Source organism: Larus michahellis, chromosome 5 (genome assembly GCF_964199755.1).
Source record: "Larus michahellis chromosome 5, bLarMic1.1, whole genome shotgun sequence".
Lineage (NCBI taxonomy): Eukaryota > Metazoa > Chordata > Aves > Charadriiformes > Laridae > Larus > Larus michahellis.
Window position 1 is genome coordinate 23,753,163 of NC_133900.1, and position 21,015 is coordinate 23,774,177.

Consider the following 21,015-nt stretch of genomic DNA (forward strand, 5'->3'; position numbering starts at 1 on the left):
AGAACTACAGGTAGGTGCAACTTAGATCTTATTACAAATGATGGACATGGCAAGGTGAACAGTTGTTTTTGCTAGTTAAAATCTGGAGCTTTGTTACTGTTGTGGCTTAACGTATACTGGCCCTAAGTCCCACTTACTCAATTTACTAAATATACATGATTCTGTATGTACACTGAAACCTTCAGCACCCTCCTTTTCAGCATATAACTGACTTAGGAAAAGGTCAGAGGTCAACCATATTTAGGCATACAGCGGCCTTATTGTGAAAGATTTAACAGAATTAGTGTGCTTGATTATTACATATTAGTTACAGAGGAAGGAAAAAAAATCAATACAACTATTTACATTATAAATATCTTGCTTCCCAGAAGACAAGCATGGCCCTGTTCAGTGAAAATTAGCAAAAGAGACAGGCTTACCTGTCTGAAATTATAAGCATGGTAGACATACATTTATTTCCCAAATTGACTGTGTCTTCCTTCAATACGTGCTTTTCAGCTTTACGCTCTCAGGTAAAAAGGCACTAGTAGCCTCAGTTGAAGTTTTTCAACATTCTTTTGTCAAATCAAACCCTCTTTAAAACTCAAACTTGCCATGGGTCAATGAGCCTGAATACAAATGATTGAAACAGTTCACCTCTTGCAATCAATAGTGGGAAGGGAAGGAAAGGGGAAGGGGAAGGCCACACTGGCAAGTTCCTAATACACAAAGCAGATTCCACAAAATTCCACTGGACAGGTCTGTTTTCCAGCTCATTGGTGAAGATGACACATTCACCATTCCCCCACCTCCCTCAAGCATCTTACTAATTAAGACATTACATATTTGAGGAATAGTCAAACCTACGGCACAATGATTTTCTTTTTGTGTGTGTGTGAAAAAGATCACCTTGAGCTTGCAATTAGTTAACTGTGTCCTTTGTAAAGTGGTGGAAGTTCAAATAAGCACAGCCATCAGATTCTTGAAGATGTGTAATTATGTTACAATTACGCTTGTTATCCACACTGGGAACTTGGATCAAATATGAATAGAACAGGCTCTAAAAATCACATCCATATGCAACTCCCTCTCTTTCCTACACATACATATGGAAGCAAAGAAAATAAAAGCCTAAACTCGAACCACTAACTCAGACTTTTTTTGCCAGGCTATTAAAAGAAAAGTCTAATTCTTCCCTGCAGGTTTTCTTTCATATTGCTGTCCCTGGAAGCACACAGAGTTTGTTGCAAAATGTCTTTCTTGTTTGTTTTTGCATGTTTGAATTCACACAAAATTTTAAAATCTCAATAAGCAAGAAGAAAGAAACATAGATAGATCTGAAACTAAAATAATTTTTGATCCTTTGGAATACTGCAAAGCTTGTAATATAAATAAGCTAACATTGGCTATTAAAAATTATTTTGAATTGAAATGTTTCAATTATATTTTACAGTGATTTCAGGATACTCAAACCATATTTTTCCTTTTTTTTTAAATAAAAAATTTGTGATATTTGCTGAATTTGACTCAGGCAGTTCTAAAATTTACTATTAGCATATTTTTCATCAGAAAATATATTGGTGGAAAAGAAATCACCGGTGCTCACTGACAAACATTATAATACAATACTAATCAGTTAAGTAGAACTAATGTGGAAACCTTCCTAAAGGCACTGTGACAAGTCTAATTTCTTCAGTATTGTTATCCCAAAGCTTGAAGGTAAAGCAATATGTATGAAGATAAAACCATATATATGAATCTATTCTTAGTTAAGAATAGAAGATAAATTTAGAAGAGTGATACAGTGGCACAATCGTCTTTCTTGTGTAATCTTTGGAGGCCAATATCATGCAGGAACTGTTAACTTCCAGAGGAAAACTATCAGTGCCTTAGGGAAGTACCAGATCAGGCTTTCTGTAGCTTTTTCTTTTTTTTTTTTTTTTTTTTTTGACATTACCATACTTGCACTCCAATTTAAGCTCCACTTTATTTAATGCAAGCTTGCTAAGATTCCTGAATCTATCTGTGCCATGGAATTCTACATGGTATGGGAGGATTATCAACAACAATGCAATTCGCATAAATCAGCGTGTGACCAACTCAAATATCTGAACTCTCTAAAGATCTATTACATTTTAATGGAAGATACTATTTCAGCTACCAAGCCAGTATCTGAAGATTGATTTCAAAAATTACAGAAAATTTTGGATTGAAAACATGCATAGCCTTGCATCAACTTGAAGTAAATCAATCTCTCATCCTCATTTAAACTCGATCAGTGAGAAGGAAAATGGAGGAAGGGTCTTTTAAGAGCAATTCTAACTTTTTTGTTATTTTTTAGTTTCTCATACTATCCAGAAGTATCAGTCATTATCAAACTGAACAGAACGTAGGAATAAAGCATCTGTCATTATCAAACTGAACAGAATTGTAGGAATAAAGGGGAACAGGCTCGAAGAGAAGGGGATCAAAACTTCTAGAATATGAACGAAAAATTTTGTTTACCTTAAGACAGCTACAGAATGTCATCACTGCAACCTTTTATTCAAGAGTCCATGCATTCTTGTATCAGCTGATAGCACCTACTTCCTGACACAAAGCAAAACAGAGGATACTATTCCTGTTTGATGGTTGCTACTTCAGTTTGGACATACAAGGACCAAAATTGTAACAAACTATTGCTTTTCTTCATTGATGGCTTTTTTCTAGTGTTCAATGTGGACAGCCCCAAGTTTCCTCCCCCGGACAGAGCTTCACATAAAGGAGACTAACTAATCTGAGGACAAAAAGAGATGCAGTAATTCTTTTAGGCCCCATTTCAGCAAGGCACTTAAGCACATGCTGATGTTGATCGCTGCTAAGCAAAAGACAAAAGCACACACTAGTTAAAATTATGTACGCATCCCTGTAGTCTCCATTAAATGTTTGTAGGAGCACTGGTGCTTAGCAGAATCAGGGCTTTTGGGAATAAAGTTATGTAACTTCTATGTTGTGGGTTCATTTAGCGGCGATCTCTAGGACATCTTCTATGGCGACTGGTTCTCCAGCCCGCACTCATGAACCCAAGCAAGACTGAATTATACAATGGGACTAAGAGCATGTTTTTTGGCTTCGATGGACGAAACATGGGAGATCTGTAAGCATCTGTCTACTAGAAATGATTTCTCTGCTATTGCCGATGCCACATCTCCATAATATCACTGGCAATGAAGTATGATTATTTCCAGTTTCTATGGTTTACATTTGTGGTATTTTTGCAGTTTCTCTTACATACAGCATTGCCTCTTTGAGACACTTTTGTTTTGTTTTGTTTAAATAACACACCCAAATGGTGCACACTAAGGAATGTAAAGCAGATACTAGTTACCTGAATATTATTAATATATATCTATGGTGAATTAAATCTGGAGGTGATACATTTCATTATTGCTAAGAAGTCACCCTTGGTGTTATTGCCTTTGTACCTACAGAGCATTGCTGTTTACCTTTCAATACTTTTATGATCATTGGCTTTGAAGTGAGTTACATCACTCAACAATGACATGATGTTTCATGGCTTAAGAGAGAATATTGCTAAATATTTTTAGCAGAAGTAAATTATTGCTTCCACAATTACTGCTCTGAGTTTTTAGAACATTATCGACCTAATTTTATTCTCAAAAAAAAAAAATCTATAAAAATCTACCAAAAATATACCTGGGGAAAAAAAAATTCTACAACAATTATAAGACAGCTCAGACCTACCAAGTGTGAAATTATTTCATACCCACTTAATTAACTGTGGAGAGTTTTTTTTCTTTACTTTCTTCCCTTTGAACAAAATCTGACTTGATACTTAATTATTTTTCCTACCACAGAATGGCAGGCTTGTAAGCCACCTAATGGAACATTCCTATTTTGGTAGAATTTTGAAAACATAAGAATTAGTGAATTTAAAATATCCAGTAATATATTCTAAACAGTTTCTCTCTTTGACATTTAGAAAAGCATTAGAGTATGATTTATCTCATTTCAGTTTACGTGGCACACTTTGGTAAGAGGAGAGATGACTCAGATTTTAGTTAATTTCCAACCCAGGTAGTGATGACCTTGCAGTGGAAAATGCTAGTTGCTGTTTTGGCTGCAAAAATATTCAGTTGTTCTGAAATTCTGTGTGGAGTTTTGCCATTCTCTGGTAAAACCACTTACCACTGGGAATTCTACTTATTATTATCTGGTAAAATCAATGTGATATTCAGTCACTGTTGGGTTCTTTGGAACTTGTCAAAACTGCCTAAGATGCCTGATTGAGAGCCTAAGACCCCTGACTGAGATGGTTTCCGCCCAGCGCACTAGCTGACTGGTATCTTCTGCTATTACTTAGAATATAGGAATACTAGACCCATGCACTTGGTGGTTCTTTTCCATGTAACACAGCTGATAAAACTTCCTGGGGAGTCAGATGATTTGTCACGAGCAAATGAACAGCCAAAAGCACCTGGAGAAGGCCCGTTCTTTTAGTAGTGGAGAACCCTGCAAGGGAATGATTTAAAGGGAAAACGACCTCTAAGCCACATACATACACTGAGAGGGAGTGAGCTGCAAATATCCTTTCTCTATTTAACTTAATAAAGATCTAGACGTAAAATAAAACCAAGTTGTTGTATGTCCTATTGACCATAATCTGCCCATTCCTCAACCCTGTCATACTCCCTAACACACAAGCGTACATGTAACTCATTCATAGTGAGTCTGTCTATGAACTAAGATGATAACTAAATTAACATTGACAGGAAAAGTTGCCTACTGAGACAAATCTTTCTGGGCTTAGACATGCATAAAAACCCCTTCATTCTTGTTCCCTGTAGCTTGCAAATATATATGTGCTTCCATCTAACCTGGTCATAGCTTGGCATATCTGCTCTAAAAATTAGAACAACAAGTCTCAACATTCACGAATAAACATTTTTCTATGAAACTCTGTGGCATCTTCTTTCAATACAAATTTGCTTCTTATTTCAAAATATGTATACGACTCTCAGCAGAAATGTTGGTGCTACATCTTCAAGTGTCTGAGGGAGCCACAGTTCAATGTGGTTATTTACACTTCCACAAATCCTCATACAAGATATGCACCTCATCAATGAACAAACAAATAGGATATACACTAGTCATATCACACATGTAGTTATGCCGTTCACCTGAAATGGGCCATTTATAGTTGTGGAGTGCACACTAAGTACATATGCAGATGTGCATGTTCCTACAGGCACACAGCTGCATACACTGCCAGAATTCTATTGGCACGCGTGTATATGTGCTATTTGTATATGAAGAAAAATGCATGTATATCCCTATCTGCCTCACTGGGCAGAAGATGACAGAACAGAGGGTGAAGGCAGATACACACTTGTATGTTTGAGAGTGGCTACTGCACACCTTGTCATGCCAGTGTGAAAAGGACAGTTGCAGGTTGCTGGTTTTGCAGCCATTAATTTTACATCTTATGGGGAAGGGTTAAAAAAAAGGATTTTTCAGTTCCTTTTTTTTTTCCCCACTAAGCATCATTGGAAGAAGACCAAAGCAGAGCAACTATAAGTTAAATATACATTTGAGCTTAGCTGCATTACATAATTCTGTAGGAGAAGCAGGCTGAAAACATTTTTTGTTTGTTTTGTTTAAATCTTTGTATTTTATTTCTCTCCCTTTTCATCTCTTAACTCCTCTTAATTTTTACTCCTAAATTACATCATCCTCTGAAGAACGCTGGGTTTCGCAGGCAGGCGGCTAGTCACCTGCAACAACCGAGGGGTCCTGCAGAAGCTTCCAGGCTGCTGTCCGTGTCAGACGCCAGTGTTTGATCCGTGGACATGGATGAGATGTCATTGACAGATGAGGATGGCGGGAGGCTTTCACTGCTGTTCACTGCTGCACCTGTGCTACGAAAACGAACACCAACGTGATTAAACCTGAAACCCTCAAACTGCTCACATTTTAAAAAGCAAAGGATTCTTACCATGTGGCAACAGACATGTAAGTACACAGACCATTTTAAGCAGTGGCAAACCTTAGCAGAAAATGGGCCATGCAACTTTAGGCATTGGATAATATTTAATATTTTACCAGGAAATTCTCTCCCTCAACAGTCCGTTTTGAAGAGGTAGAGCTCATGTTGTGTCTATCACTCCACTTCTTTCTAACCTTCTTAGAGTTAGAAAACACCCAAAGATCAGACGTCTGCTAGGATCGCACAGGCACCAAAAAGATGATTAAAAAACCCAAGCCAATCCTCCATACTCTCTCATAAAATCCTAGTTTCCTTGTAGATAGTTTAGTAGAATGGGTGGCATCAAATCACTCAGTGGCAATGTAGAGAAGATGGCTGTGTGGGAGGCAAGGCTGGTTTCTTCCTCTTAAGGACTAGGTGGACTAAGCCCAGGATTTCGGTTCTGCCGGTATTTTTGTGCATCCTAGTTTACCTGCCCTCTGTAAAATGATGATAGTACAAGTATTATCCAAAAAAATCACTTTGACTTCGTGAAATGAAGAAGGTACCTTCATGAGATTGTCATTAACATGACTGAACATTTATCACATCCCTGAATATTATCAGGTATTATCTGTCACATAAATGCAGATAACTGTGATATATAATGTGACAGATAAATAGAGCCACATGAAGAATGTATTTACCATGCACCTGTGACTGCTGAACTGTCACTCTGCCCATTAACCTCAACTCATACTTAAGTTCTCAAAGTAGCAAACCACAGTTTGATTGGTATTTTTTTCCACTGAACTTTGAGGCAATGTTTTGTTGTCTTCTTTCCACCAAAATTAACGCTGCCTGCAGTTTGGGAGGGATATGTTAATTTTCATTAAATATTCATGACAATAAAATATGTGTTTTTTATGATATTGCACATCTGGAAATTGTAGGTAATCACTCCGACACACAGATAGATGCCGTTTCATTCTATGGCCAAAACGTTTTCTCATCTGACTTTTACAGATTTTCATTTCCTCAAAATGAACAGAAATTAACATCTATTGCCTTGAAAAGGAAGAGAACGTACCTAAAAAACCACACCTAGTAAAATTACAAAATTAGTATATTCTTAATACAGAAATTAACAGCCATCTATACAGCCTAGGCAAAATATATGATGCTATGGACAAAAGGAGAGTATTTCTGTCACTTTCCAGTTTGCAATAAAACCAGTACTCTGAGAAAACAAGCCACCATACCATACACCTCCAACTCTCTTCTATTTTCCTCAACTTTTTCATCCCTTTATACACATCTACTATAAATATGCACATAACAGAGACAGATATGCTTATGTTCGGAGCTCTAGATGGGAACTGCTTTTTGCTGTTGTAGTAGCACAAAGATACTTTGTCATCAGAAGAACCCTTGAATTAGTTTACTCTCCTGATAACATTTGGAAAATAAAATAGTTAATTTTGTAAAGGCTGCAAAAAGACAGAGCAATCTCAGTGTCTCACTGGTGACTGCAGACAGCAATCATCCATCCATCCATCCATCCATCCATCCATCCATCCATCCATCCATCCACTTTTGATCAAACTGTTGCTGTGCAGCCTTCTTTGATAAATGTGCGATCAACTTAGCTAGGCAAAATAACTGAAGAAATGGCTGCAGAAATTGTATAGGTGAAGATTTTGTTACACTTTGTCTGATTCAGCACCACTGAACTCAATAAACCCTGCTATGTTCATTTCAGCAAGTATCAACTCGGCCCCTAAGTTTCTGGAAACTGCATTTTTATGGTTACTCCTAACTTTCAGCACAATTCCATGTGACATAACACACAGACCTGATAGTTACTGTTGCAGCCCCAAAGCACCCAGACTCACAAAATACTCACAAAACCAAATGAAACTACACCAAATATAAATGAGAGAATTAAAGAATTCAGCAGCGCAAAGCAGCTCCTATGTAGCAACACTCAGAAGCCCAGGCAAAAGCTGTCCTGGTCAGTAAGTAATGCTTCATTTGCTATGCTCAGCACCTGTCTGGTGCTACAACAGCTTGTTCCTGGCGAGATGGGTGCCAGGTGAAACAGTGCAGAAATGACAGAGGTGCTTGTTGGTAGGAATATGCTTGTTGGTAAGAAGCTTCTCACTGGATGGAGGGTTGAGGAAAAGGGCAAAAGTTTAGAGCAGGTGAAAGACAGCTCCTGGGATCTGTTCTGGCTCTGCCGTTGACTTGACAGCTACTCTTCTAAGCCATGAATCAGCTTCCATGCTGTAAAGCAAGGATTCCTTCCTCAGGGGGCTCCTGTTGAAGCCCTATTTAATTAGCACCTATGGAAGTGCCTTTAGGAATACAGCTGCAACGTGGTACAGATTGGGGGGGGGGGGGGGGAAGGAGTACTGCAGCTGTTTCCAAAAAAAGCCTTGTTTCTGTCTTGGGGATTTGCTCAGCTGCTTATTTTTGGTTCTGCATGTGACAGAAGAGGGCTACTAAAGGTATCCAGTAGTTCTTGGGTGACAGCAACAAAATTGACCAAATCAGACAGCAATTAAAAGGCAGGAAGGGAATAATAAAAGAGCAATTTTCAGCAAGAAACGGGACTGCTAAGAATAATCTCCATGGAGATCAGCTCTATTTACTATATTCAGTATCCAGAAATGACAAGATAGTTGGAAATGTTAGGTATGAAACTATAGCTGAGCAGTGAAGACTAGGAGAGTGTGAGAGGTGATTAGACAGTACGCAGTGTCAGAGCAGAGGAAATCTGCAAATAGCAGCAAGGTTATTTAATTTGGACAGAACTTAAGTTCCCGCTGACTGGAAAAGGGGAAACATAACGCCCATTTTTAAAAAGGGAAAAAAGGAAGACCCAGGGAACTAAAGGTCAGTCTCACCTCTCTGCCTGCCAAGGTCATGGAGCAGATCCTACTGAAAACTACACTAAGGCACATGGAAAATAACTGATTGGTGACAGCCGACATGGCTTCACCAAGGGCAAATCATGCCTGACAAATTTGGCGGCCTTCTATGACGGCGTTAGAGCGTTGGTGGATAAGGGAAGAGCAACTGACATCATCTGCCTGGAGCGTGCAAAGCATATGACACTGTCCCGCATGACATCCTTGTCTTTAAATTGGAGAGACATGGATTGGACAGATGGACCACTCAGTGGATAAGGAATTGGCTGGATGGCCGCACTCAAAGAGTTGCGGTCAATAGCCTGATGTCCAAGTGGCAACCAGTGACGAGTGGTGTTCCTCAGGGGTTGGTACTGGGACCAGTAGGTACTATTTAACGTGTTTGTTGGCGACATGGACAGTGGGATTGAGTGCACCCTCAGAAAGTTTGCCAGCATCACCAAGCTGTGTGGTGTGGTCAACATGCTGAAAGGAAGGGATGCCATCCAGAGGGACCTGGACAGGCTTGAGAGGTCACCCATGCAAATGTCATGAAGTTCAATGAGGCCAAGTACAAGATCCTACACTTGGGTCATGGCAATCCCAAGCACAAATACAGGCTGGGTGGAGAATGGATTGAGAGCAGCCCTGCGGAGAAGGACTTAGTGATGTTGGTTGATGAGAAGCTCAACACGAGCCAGCAATGTGTGCCTGCAGCCCAGAAAGCCAACCGCATCCTGGGCTGCATCAAAAGCAGCATGGCCAGCAGGTCAAGGGAGGTGATTCTGACCCTGTACTCTGCTTTTGCAAGACCCCACCTGGAGTACTACGTCCAGCTCTGGAGCCCCCAACATAAGAAGGACATGGACCTGTTAGAGCGAGTCCAGAGTAGGGCCACGAAGATGATGAGAGGGCTGGAGCTCCTCTCCTATGAAGACAGGCTGAGAGAGTTGGGGTTGTTCAGCTTGGAAAAAGAGAAGGCTGCAGAGAGACCTTACAGCAGCTTTCCAGTACTTAAAGGGGGCCTACAAGAAAGATGGGGAGGGATGTTTTATCCGGGAATGTAGCAATAGGATGAGGGGTAATGGTTTTAAACTGAAAGAGAGGGGATTTAGATTAGATATTAGGAAGGAATTCTTTCCTGTGAGGTGGTGAGGCACTGGAACATGACAAAAATCAACTAGATAAAGTGTAGAGAAAAGCTGTAAGTTTGAAAGATTGAATGATGCAGGTAGTGAAGTCCAAAGGAAGGAAAACTAATTAGGGATGCGATAACAGAGTTTACATGAGCTAAAAGCTGCCAGAAAGAAAAATGGAAAAATGGATTTTGTTCATTGGACATGAGCACGAGGGGGACTTGAGGTTGCCCCCAGGCTGCACATTTCAAGCTTGTGTGTTGCTGTATTAACTAATTCTTCACAGGACTGACATGGTAATACACAGGCACTCTAAGTAGTCTGCACTGTCTGTGGGCAGCTATTACCCTTGATGCTGTCAATTGCAGCTGTCTTCCCAAAAGCTCTGATCAACAGATCACGGAAACTCATCTCCAGCTTGCTTGCTATGATTACAGGTAGAGCATCGAATCTGAGCCTTCTGAAACCTTGCCAAGAACACTGACCAATGAGCAATGTATGTGCAGAGTCTCCCTCATTTCCCTTATGCTCAGAACTGGTGACTTGTTTTACCTCATTCTTTCAGTATTTCATTCAGTTGAAAGAAACTAAGTCAGGTACATAAAGTGATGAAAACCAGGAAATGTACTGTTTTATGAAACAGCCTCATCTCAGAGCAATTTTTAAATAGTTGTTATACTTGTTGGTGCCTAAAATTCCAAAAACAGTCAAATGGGAACATCAAAAGAAAGACAGGTAAGAAATGGCAATTTTGTATGTTTGCAAGTGTTTTACATAAACAATAAAAACCTTCCACATGGGAAAAACAGAACATGGAATACATGAAGAAATCCCTGGGTAGTTAATTCCCGAGACCAGCAACTACAATGTTTCTTGATCATAAACCAGTTGTCAGGGCCCCAGATTTCTTTTCAGTGGTACAGTAGTTTGGTAAATTAAATCTGCAAGTCTTATACTTTGTTTGCAACTCGGCAAGAACAGAATGGATAGTTTTCAATATCTTACTTCAATACCAAAATCAAGATGCAGTGCTACTGCTCTAATTATTACCATCCAGCACTCTATTAACTTCCTCCGTTGTTGCCATGTTTCCTTTTGTCCTGTCAGTTGCTAATGATGCATTCTTGTTCTAACCTTAAGTTAGCTCAGAAGCAAGTGAAAAATGAGAATGCAAAATAAAAAAACTCTCTGAAAATATGCAGGGAACACTGAATTAAATTATTTTACTTTAAGAAAAGGCTCTGCAAAAGGTAGGTGTTTTTACCCATAAATGCTACTGGAACACTGTGCTCAAAATCTGGGCTCTTCAAGTCTGCCAGTGAAAGCACACCTTCACAAATATATATTTCTGTGTACTCACAGTCCCACTTTGCATTTCTATGAGAAGACTGCTGATGTGAATTTTCCTCAGATAAAATTTAGTTGTGATTTTTTTGTGACAGGACTTTAAGAATCTGTGTTTGAAGACAACTTTCCCTTCTCATCAAAATGTCAACCAAGCTTGTCAGCAAGCTGTTCTAATGTTATCAGACTTCTGAAAGGATAAACTACCAGAGTAGGTACCAGATGCTTACACGGGGGGGGTGTGTGTGTGCATGCAGTGTCATGTGTCCGACAGATGGATAAATGCTGACATCACCAATTTTGCTTATATCAGCTGGCAGGGTATTAGTTCAGTTATCCATCCATAAGCAATATAATAATAATAGTGTGAGATAAACCTCCCCACTCACAGGAATATAATCTGTAAGCACAGATCTTTCCACAGAAAAGACAAGGGCAACTATATCTCAAATAGCAAGCAGACCAATTTTTATGTATTAACATGACAGTGGAGGGCAATTAATCAAGGTCAACCCATTAGAAGCACTGGAGCCAACAATAAGCACACATGAGCCAACAGTGTGCCCTTGTTGCCAAAAAGGCCAATGGAATCCTGGGCTGCATAGGGAAGACTGTGGCCAGTAGGTCGAGGGAGCTTCATTCTCCCCCTCTGCTCTGCACTGGTGAGGCCACAACTGGAATACTGCATCCAGTTTTGGGCTCCCCAGTTCAAGAGGGACAGGGAACTACTGGAGAGAGTCCAGCGTAGGGCAGCTAAGATGATTGAGGGACTGGAGCATCTCCCTTATGAGGAAAGGCTGAGAGAGCTGGGACTCTTTAGCCTGGAGAAGAGAAGGCTGAGGGGAGACCTTATGATGGCATACAAGTATCTAAAGGGTGGGTTGAAGGAGGATGGTGCCAGACTCTTTTCATTGGCTCCCAGTGACAGGACGAGGGGCAACGGGCACAAGCTGGAACATAGGAAGTTCCGATCAAATATGAGAAAAAACTTCTTTACGGTGAGGGTGACAGAGCAGTGGAACAGGCTGCCCAGGGAGGTTGTGGGGTCCCCTTCTCTGGAGACTTTCAAGACCTGCCTGGATGCAGTCCTGAGTGATGTGCTCTAGGCAATCCTGCTTTAGCAGGGGAGTTGGACTAGATGATCTCTAGAGGTCCCTTCCAACTCTGAAGATTCTGTGATTCTGTGATTTCATAAAAACTTAACTTGGTCTACATAACTGCAAGTGTAGCCTAAGTGCTTCGGCTATCTCCATTCTCTTTTTGTCAGTACAGAAACCACATCAAAGTTATTCAATGGGTCTGAGTACCTGAAGGAGAAGGCTGTCCTTTTACTACGCCATTTTTAGTCTTTTCTTCAGAATTCATTACTTCTTTGTAGATGAGTTCTGGAAGAGAGAATTGCAACAGTTACAAAAAGGAACCAGTTGGTGTGATCAGGAACAAAACAACTATCGTGAAACACCATGTCATAGCCCTCCCATGGGCTTCCTTAGTCTGCCCTACCTTGTTTTCACAAGTCTGACAGCTCTACTCCCCTAAGACCTCTCTCTTACATTCCCCTCCTTTCCTATCATCTCTTTTCGTAGCTGAGTTGAGACAAAAAGGGCTAAACTAGAACATGTGAATTGTTTAATGCTGCACTATCTAGAAAGGAGGCAGCACGCTAACACAATGCTTTTCACTGTGGGTAAAATTCTGATGCATCATCCTGCTGAACAGTATCATCTATCCACATGATATCCTTAGATTTCAATGAAGCACTGGAACCCGCACCTCCTGTGTTAACATTAACCTGTGTACATAATGATAGTCCTCAGGACATTGCTTATATTTTCACTACGAAATCAGCAGTTTGTATGGCTAACGTCAATTCTTCAGGTCAAAGGAATTCTTTTGGTTTTACACAGGCGCAGTTGGTGGTGGGACATGGCCATTATGCCACTAAAATATCCCATCCCACATAATTCTAAAGTGCCATTACCTTTCCATTCCTCAATTGTATGTTCCCTTTCATCCAGCTGTTTATCATATATTTGAGGAGGAGGCTGCAGGAGAGAAACAAAGCTATTTAGTCAATTGTCTGTTATATTGTAAATAATAAGGAGTAATTATTTAAGTAAAGATAAATTCTCTTCTCCCTCTTTGTTATCTATCCCGTACACGCAGAACCACATGAAACACATTTGAATATTAAAGAGCTTAACACTTCTGGAATTCAACAATGTAAAAGAAATCAATATATTTCTCCCTTTTCCTCTTTTAAACAAGAAGCTTAGTTGCAGTTGAAATAGAACCCAGGTCAGCAATGCCGCTGTGGTCAGAAACTCCACAGACAGGTTGTTTGTACTGGCAGAGAAGGTACTGTCAGAGTACCAGATGAATACCAATCCTGATTAATAATTAGTAATATTACTACAATCAGTTTTAAATTGCCCTTTAGACATCGTACTTGCTGCTATACAAACTTCTCAGAGTAACTGTAATTTTAAAGTAAATCTCCCTGCCAGAATTTCTGACCCTTGTTCCGTTCCAAATTGTCAAGCTTTCCAGTATACATATTTTTAAGTAACTGCTTTTTGGGATTTTTTTGTTTTGCCTTTTTTTTTTTTTTAACTGTATCTTTTAGTTGATGGGAACTCCACAGAAGCAGTAGATCCTGGAATTTACTGAGACAAAGGCAACTAGAGTTTCCAAGAGCTGAATACCTGCTTTCATTAGGCAACTAAGCCGTGTGTTCATTGTCTGTCCTGATGTTAGCCGCCAAATACAGCAGCCAAGTAAGCAGAGGACGCTCTCCTCCTTCCTTCTACCAAGAAACTTCAGCATCTGAGATAAAAGTGTCTAATGAAGATGGAAACAAGATCTATGAGACTTTTCTCACTCCTAAGTATTTCTTCTAACTTTCACGTTGGGTACTCAGCCATTGCATCCCTTTCAAAATACCTTACTATTAAATGCACATTTACTGAGCTGTTTTCTGATTCACTAAGAAGTTTAGAATTTGTTCTCGGGACTCTAAACATGATCAGCCCATTAAGCTATTTGCATGCTACAGATATAACTGAGAAAGTAATACCTCAGTGAGGTAATATGGACCAGGACAATTGTATGATAGCTGAACTAGACAAGTCCACTGAAAACAAAGAGACGTTCCTGCAGAATGACACTTGTATCAGGGCTAAAGACAAGGGAATTAGGTGAAGTCCTGGACTGCCAAGTCTCATACCTGAGAAAGTGCCAAGACAGCACCTGAGACATGTGCCGTGAGTTAAAGTGAACGCCAGCCCTCAGCAGGGGTACCTGAGGTTTTGCTATGTCAGCAAGGTAAGACACAACCACATAAGAAGTCTGAGTCCAAAACCAATGCAGCTGTACTCTTATTCAGTATAACAGCCCTTATCAGTCCCTTCCGGTCAGTCCTGAAGCTTAAGATAGATTCAACCACAATCAGTGCAGTCTCCACGGGCACTCCATGTTTCTTCTGATCGTGATATCAGGGAGCTGAATGCTCCAGAAAAGCACTGGTGAACCTCACCATAGACCAGCAGGATGCAGTAAGCTGGCTCCACTACTCCAGCTGCACCTGCTGAACTACTGCTCAGCCACTCAGCCAGCCCTGCAGCATGCATTTCCTACCAGGGAAAAGCAGAGAAAGCTGGCAAAGACAAGGAAATCCTGGGGGTCTAAGAATTTACGGGAGACTTACAGGGGCTGTCAGCTCTGCTACGTAGCTGGCTCTTGGCTTTTATGGTAGCAGCAGAGGAGGCGTTTGGCTGAGCTGTAGTATGAATCACAGCAACAGACCCACCGCTTCTCTGTCAGATGGAAGGAAAGCAGCTAAACCAAGTTGGACAAGAATATCCTGCAAGAACCTTTCTTTCTAAAAGCTTCAGGGAGGGGCTTACAAAAAGCACAGGCTGTGGGTAAAATTGCTCCTACCGAGTGTAAACACTATTTTTACATTTTCCATAGAAAAACATGGGTATTTCTCCCCCAGCCAGAAATAAGAAGATAGATTCCTTCACTACTTCAATTCCCAAGCACAAATTACAGAATCAAAAGGAACGCGTGATCAGTTCATACAACCACAAAATCTTTGGCTTATGTCTCTTCTAATTTATTTCAGCTATGTCTTAAGCAGACATAATTGGCTAATAGGCAACAAGAGAAGCAGCAGTAATTACTTCCTAGATTAACACATTCTGGAAAGGAAGACATTTTCCAGGGAGAGAGCCCAGAGTAATCTCATTTGTTACCAAACTGCTATTTTGCTATGAAGACAAGACAACCAAACTGTACTTCACACACTGCAGGATGCCAGAAACTGCACCTGCAGTGTTCTACTGCTATACCAGAGTTTACACTGCAGACTTTTATTTGTGAGCTAGCAGAACCCAGAGCTATAAAACATGGCTGTCGGCAGGAACACCAGAGCCAATGGTAACAAATACTCAGTGTGATAATGACATGAATAAATCCCTCCTCTTCACACAGGCAGGAAGTATAACCTCTAAAATCTGTGCAGAACATAGGTGAGTGGCGCTCCACTGAGAGAGAAGGCCAGCGCTGTCGTGCTGAGATAAGCGAAGCTTTCCTATCTAAATTCCCTGATATAAGGAAATGAGCCCTTATGACATATTTTCATTGATTTGAGGCACAAAGCTGAGCTGAGAATACCACAACAGTTTCAGGAATGATTGTATTTTCCCACAATCCTCATTAATCTTAATGAGAGCCACAAAGTTTAACAATACATTGTTATCAACTTAGATAATCCCCTCCAGGCTGACTGCCCATTTTCTGCTAACTTGTTTGGTTTGGGTTTTTTTAAACAGTTTCTAAAATTAAGAGAGAGGAAGAGAGGTTTTTAACACAAGTATTGTCACAGCAATGGAGCAGACAGAGCAGCTGCCAAACCTGGGTCCTCCTGGGCACCCGATTTCAGTCTTGGTGCAAAGGTTTGCCTAAAAATGACTTCACTGCCTAACTCAAATGCCTTAAAAAATGACTGAGTTTAACATTATTAATTTTCTATGTGGATGCGGCTGCAGTATCATATACATTCTTATAAATCCTTCATACAGCACATTCCAACTGGAAGTTATATGGTTTAGTTTGTACAAGTTTCAGAAGAAGAATAGTGAAACTAGCATTCAATCAAAGCAGGGTGTGAATCAAGCCGATGGGTGGCAGCATCTAGCTTCAGTTTAAGGTAGCCATTTTCTCCCCAAATTGCATTGATTTGTAAGCAATTGCATTGGCAGCAATAACAAAGAATAGAATCTATTTTTGGATGCGGAAGAAAATAAATGAACTGTATTTTTCTTGTATATATTAAAGTAAGTCCTTGTTGTTTCAGTGGTTCTTGGCTTTTAAATCTCACAAATGGATTTTTAAATATTTTTGCGTTTAATTTAACATTCATTGACTACAATAAAAATTACAACACACACACCCCACACCACCCCGAAAATATCCACACAGACCTTTTGCTAAAAAAACCCAAACAAAACAAAACAAATCCAACAAAACTAACACCCAAAAAAGACAGGTTTTTTCGTTTGTCAGATAAGCATCATGAGGCTACTAGATTTGTTAAATACCTTTCTAGTACACAGAGAGGAAAAGCTTTTCACTAGGGAAAAAGGGAAGACGTGTTGAGGGTGATGTATTCTCACTTTCCCAAAGCAACATGGATTGGTTTGTGTGCTACTGCAAGAAAGGGAAGGAAGGCTGGAGCTCACACTTGGATAAATCCATCTCTGTCCCTGCCTCTGCAGAGCTAGTGCAGACCTTGGGATGAGCTGTTTTTAGAAAGCTTGGCAGAATCACAGGGTCTGGTGCAGTAGTTGTGGTGCAGCATATAAGGCAATAATAGAATTAGTGATATACAAATGCCAGAGGCAATGGAGGCTGTGAGAATTAATGGTGTGAGGTTAAACAATTTGCTAAATGGCTTAGATCCTCATAGTAAGTGAATATGAAAATTCCTTTGTGTTTTACTACAACCTGGATTGTGTTACTGATACAATTTATAAATTTATTTTTGCAGTGCAAGCCAAAGTACACCAGTGTGCTGTCACCAGAGGCCTGAAGTCTCTTCGTCTAGAGAGGAAAGTGTCAATGGCCTTGGATTTCACCCTGTATTGCCCAGGAACTCCACAGCAGGCTGGGCATGATCTCAACTATGGATATGGAAGAAGAGATCCTTCTGTGCCCATTCATTCCTTGCACTCTTTGCAGAGCCTTTTGGAAAACTCCATGCATTACATGCATCAAAGAAACTGAGGTCTGAGCTGTTTCTGAACAGCTGGACTGGTAAGGCTACCGTGCAGCAGGAGTCAAGATTACTTGGCTACACACAGAGGACTGAGTAGCTTGGAGATACGTACAACAGCAAACTGGAAAAAGCTTTAATTTGGTTTGGAAAAGAAAAAGAGAAGAAATGCCTCTTCTCTAACCACTACTTCTCAATGGCATTAACAAAGATTGCTGCAGAAGCATGTTCAGCTTCCATAATTAATCAGCTATAAATGGATAGATGTCGCTGACTAGAGGAAATATCTGTGCTTGTGTACAAAGCAGAGCTGCAGACTTCTTTTGTGAGACAACAGATGTGCACCATCGACCTCTATGCAGAAAACCAAACCCCATAACTGATTGCTAAAAAAATCCCTGTGGCAGATCACCAAAGAGTTTAGATACAACATCTATACACACAGGGCTGAGCAAGAGATAAGAACACCAGAACAGACGCACAATCTGACAGCCTTGATTTTGCCATGAAGTGTCACACGTAGTGAAGGTGACACCTTTGAAGAGTTGTTTGCCAAGGTCACAGAGCTCTCCAGAAGTGCTTGTCCAACATCATGGATGCTCAGCACTCACAGGTAAAATAAGACATAGGTGATTTTTTTTTTCTCATGACAAACTATGAAACTTGAAATTCATTCGAACAGATTGTATTTAACAGCTGTTCATAGATAGCTTATACAGGGCTAAGACAATACAGCAACAGTTTCTATCTTGGACAAGACCTCGGACTGAGAACTGCAAACCAACCTCTCTTCATAAGCATTGCAGGAAATAGCATCACATTAATAAAAGGTAACACATGGGTTGGCACGCACACAAAAACGAATAATAATTCCCAACTCAGCCCCTTGTAGGTGGGTCCTAGATGCAGAGATAGCCCAGTGAAATGTAAATCCTATGAAAATAAAACCAATAACAAAAGCAGTGTGAGTTACAGTGAATAAAACCCCACAAAATCTATCACTATTATAAAATTCTGTCACTATAGAGAAATGCTTAAAAGGAACATTTTTAACATCTGATCTTTCAGTTTTCTAAGAAATCTCTCTTCTAATGGATGGCATATGTCAGATAACAAGCAATAACTACAGATACAGTAAAATCTAAGATGAATTTTGAAATCAGTTACCAGAAACAGAAAACATCAGATAATAATCTATGGCAAATCTACTAGATTTGTTCCCATGGAATGGAACAATACTGTTCCCAAGTAGTAACCAATACGAGATCCCGCAGATACTCAAAACGTTCCAAAACAAAGTGATTCCTAAGTCGTTTATAGGCAAAGAAAAAATGTGCAAAATTAAGTCCTAAACAATTGCCCCTAAACAGCAAAAATTCTTCTAAGCTAGCATCTTCCATAAATGTGCAAGCAAATCTTTTTGACCAAAAAATAATTGGTTAATTTTTTATGAAATAACTTAATCATTGAAAAATTAAGGAGAGGAATATACAGCGGCCACAGTCTTGCGTAAGAATGTGACTTTGATACTGATAAGTAGGTATTTCTTCCATTCAAAATAATTTCTAATGCAAACAGTACGGAAGGAATTAGACTGGAGACCAGGCAGCTCAAGCTAAAGCAGTCCTAGAGAACAGCCAGCACAAGTGTTCTGAAATTTTACTTCAGAGCCACCCAGGTGGCAATGCTAAAGGTATTCTAAAGCACATGTCTAGGAATCCATCTGTTCACAAACAATTTAAACATTTTGGGATAAAAACAGTGGCACGCATATAGGCAGCATCGCACAAACATATGGGGAGCTACGAAAAATTAAATATCAGATTTCAGATGTATTCACAGATCATCTCAATGAAGGATAAGAATGTATAGCAACTTCAAAATAAGGCAGCTGTGTAAATGAAAACAAAGTCTCAAGAACAGACACAAAAACAGAGAAGCTAATTTGTCATCAGGGACATACTGAGATTATCTACAATAAAGAGGATAGTCTACCTATGGAGGCACGAGATGTTGGAAATGTCTTCTTTCCTACAAAAAGAACAAGAGGACTCTGAGGGAGAAAAGGTACCGTGTGTCTCATTTACTCATGCTAATAGCCCAAATGCTGTTATGTAGGAAAAGTAACTATCGTAACAGGAGGCTAATAAACGTAATATTTGTTTAAAAGTGGAACTGAGACAGTTTCTGCATGTAACATACAGGAAGAAGGAACCTTTAACTGAAATATAAAACACAGAACTCAGGTGTCCTGGTCTGGGGTAGAGCGGGGCCGACCTTCTGTTCCGTGAGAGGCTCCAGCTCCCGCCTGTTGCCGTGGCAACCGGGGTCAGCTGACTTGGTTGGTTACCCCATGGAGGGGTGGCACCCGCGGGGAGGCGTGGACAGGTCAGGTGACCCAACCTGACCAATCGGGTGTTCCATCCCATCTGCCACGCTCGGGAGAAAAGCTGAGGGGCCAAAGGGGTCGGGGTGGCTCTTCCTCAATGGCTGATGGCTGAGGGGGGCCCTGTCGGCTCCTCTGCCTTTTGATCCCGGTCACTGTGTTCCAGTTGTCACGGGGTCCAGTCTGGAACTTCCCCAGTGCCTGCCAGTGACATCCCCCTGGGGGCTTGATATGGTTTTGTGTATATTTATTTATATTGTATCTATTTCATTATTTCCTTTTTAATTTATTGTTAATATTTCATTGAAGTGGTTTAGTTTTTTTCCAAACTCATAAATCTCTTTGTCTCTCTTCCTCCTTTCCTTGGAGCGAGAGGTGGGGGAGAGCATCCGTTGTCTTGTCATGGGCCAACCCGGCCTGAACCACAACATAAGGTCTATAGGTTCCTATTCTGATTTTACAGTAGATTTCCTGTGTAATATTAGTAAATAATAATTTTCCCGTCTGAACTCTGGTTTCCCTACATATAAATTAGGTGATAGGTGATAACAGATTTCAACAGCTCCTAAAATCTCGGGAATTGCACACAATCATAAACTCACATTATCTGGATGTTTTCATATTTTTTAAAAGCACGTATTTTAGTTGTAATTGGTTGAATACAGAAATTATCTTAACTGTGAGTAATGCTATTCAAATTAATTTTAGAGCAATGACGGAGAACTGGAGAATTTAACTGTGATTTGATTATCAAAGATTCTGCAGCAAGCTGAGTGGGCACAAAAGAAGCTGGCTAGCTAGGTTAGTATGTTAGATTTAAGAATTTCCTCTAATTCCAAAATGTAGCTTACCCCCTCACTCCACAGATAAGCTTAAAAACTGAGCAAGGCCTGTTTCTACGTGTAAATATGATGACTGCTTCAGAGCTACTGAGGGCTTTGGATGTGGTTTGTTATAATACAGAAGTCTGTGGAAGAGTCACAGCACTGCTGTGTAACCTCTTGCTGTTAGTGAAT

At 40.2% G+C, this 21,015-nt stretch overlaps 1 protein-coding gene across 13 annotated transcripts in view; it reads right to left on the reverse strand.

Moving 5' to 3' along the window:
- Positions 1-3,787: 3,787 nt before the first annotated feature.
- Positions 3,788-21,015, reverse strand: part of MAPK10 (mitogen-activated protein kinase 10) — a 163,314-nt gene continuing 146,086 nt past the window's right edge. For 9 of the 13 annotated variants that reach the window (XM_074589154.1, XM_074589152.1, XM_074589157.1 and 6 more), the window contains 3 exons: positions 13,318-13,381; positions 12,644-12,721; positions 3,794-5,892 (listed from right to left, as the gene is read on the reverse strand). In XM_074589154.1, coding sequence (XP_074445255.1) covers positions 5,750-5,892; positions 12,644-12,721; positions 13,318-13,381 — 285 coding nt within the window. In that variant the 3' untranslated portion in view covers positions 3,794-5,749. Of the gene's footprint in view, positions 5,898-12,643; positions 12,722-13,317; positions 13,382-21,015 lie in introns of all 13 variants that reach the window. The other 4 variants (XM_074589159.1, XM_074589158.1, XM_074589160.1 and 1 more) reach the window with 1 other exon arrangement.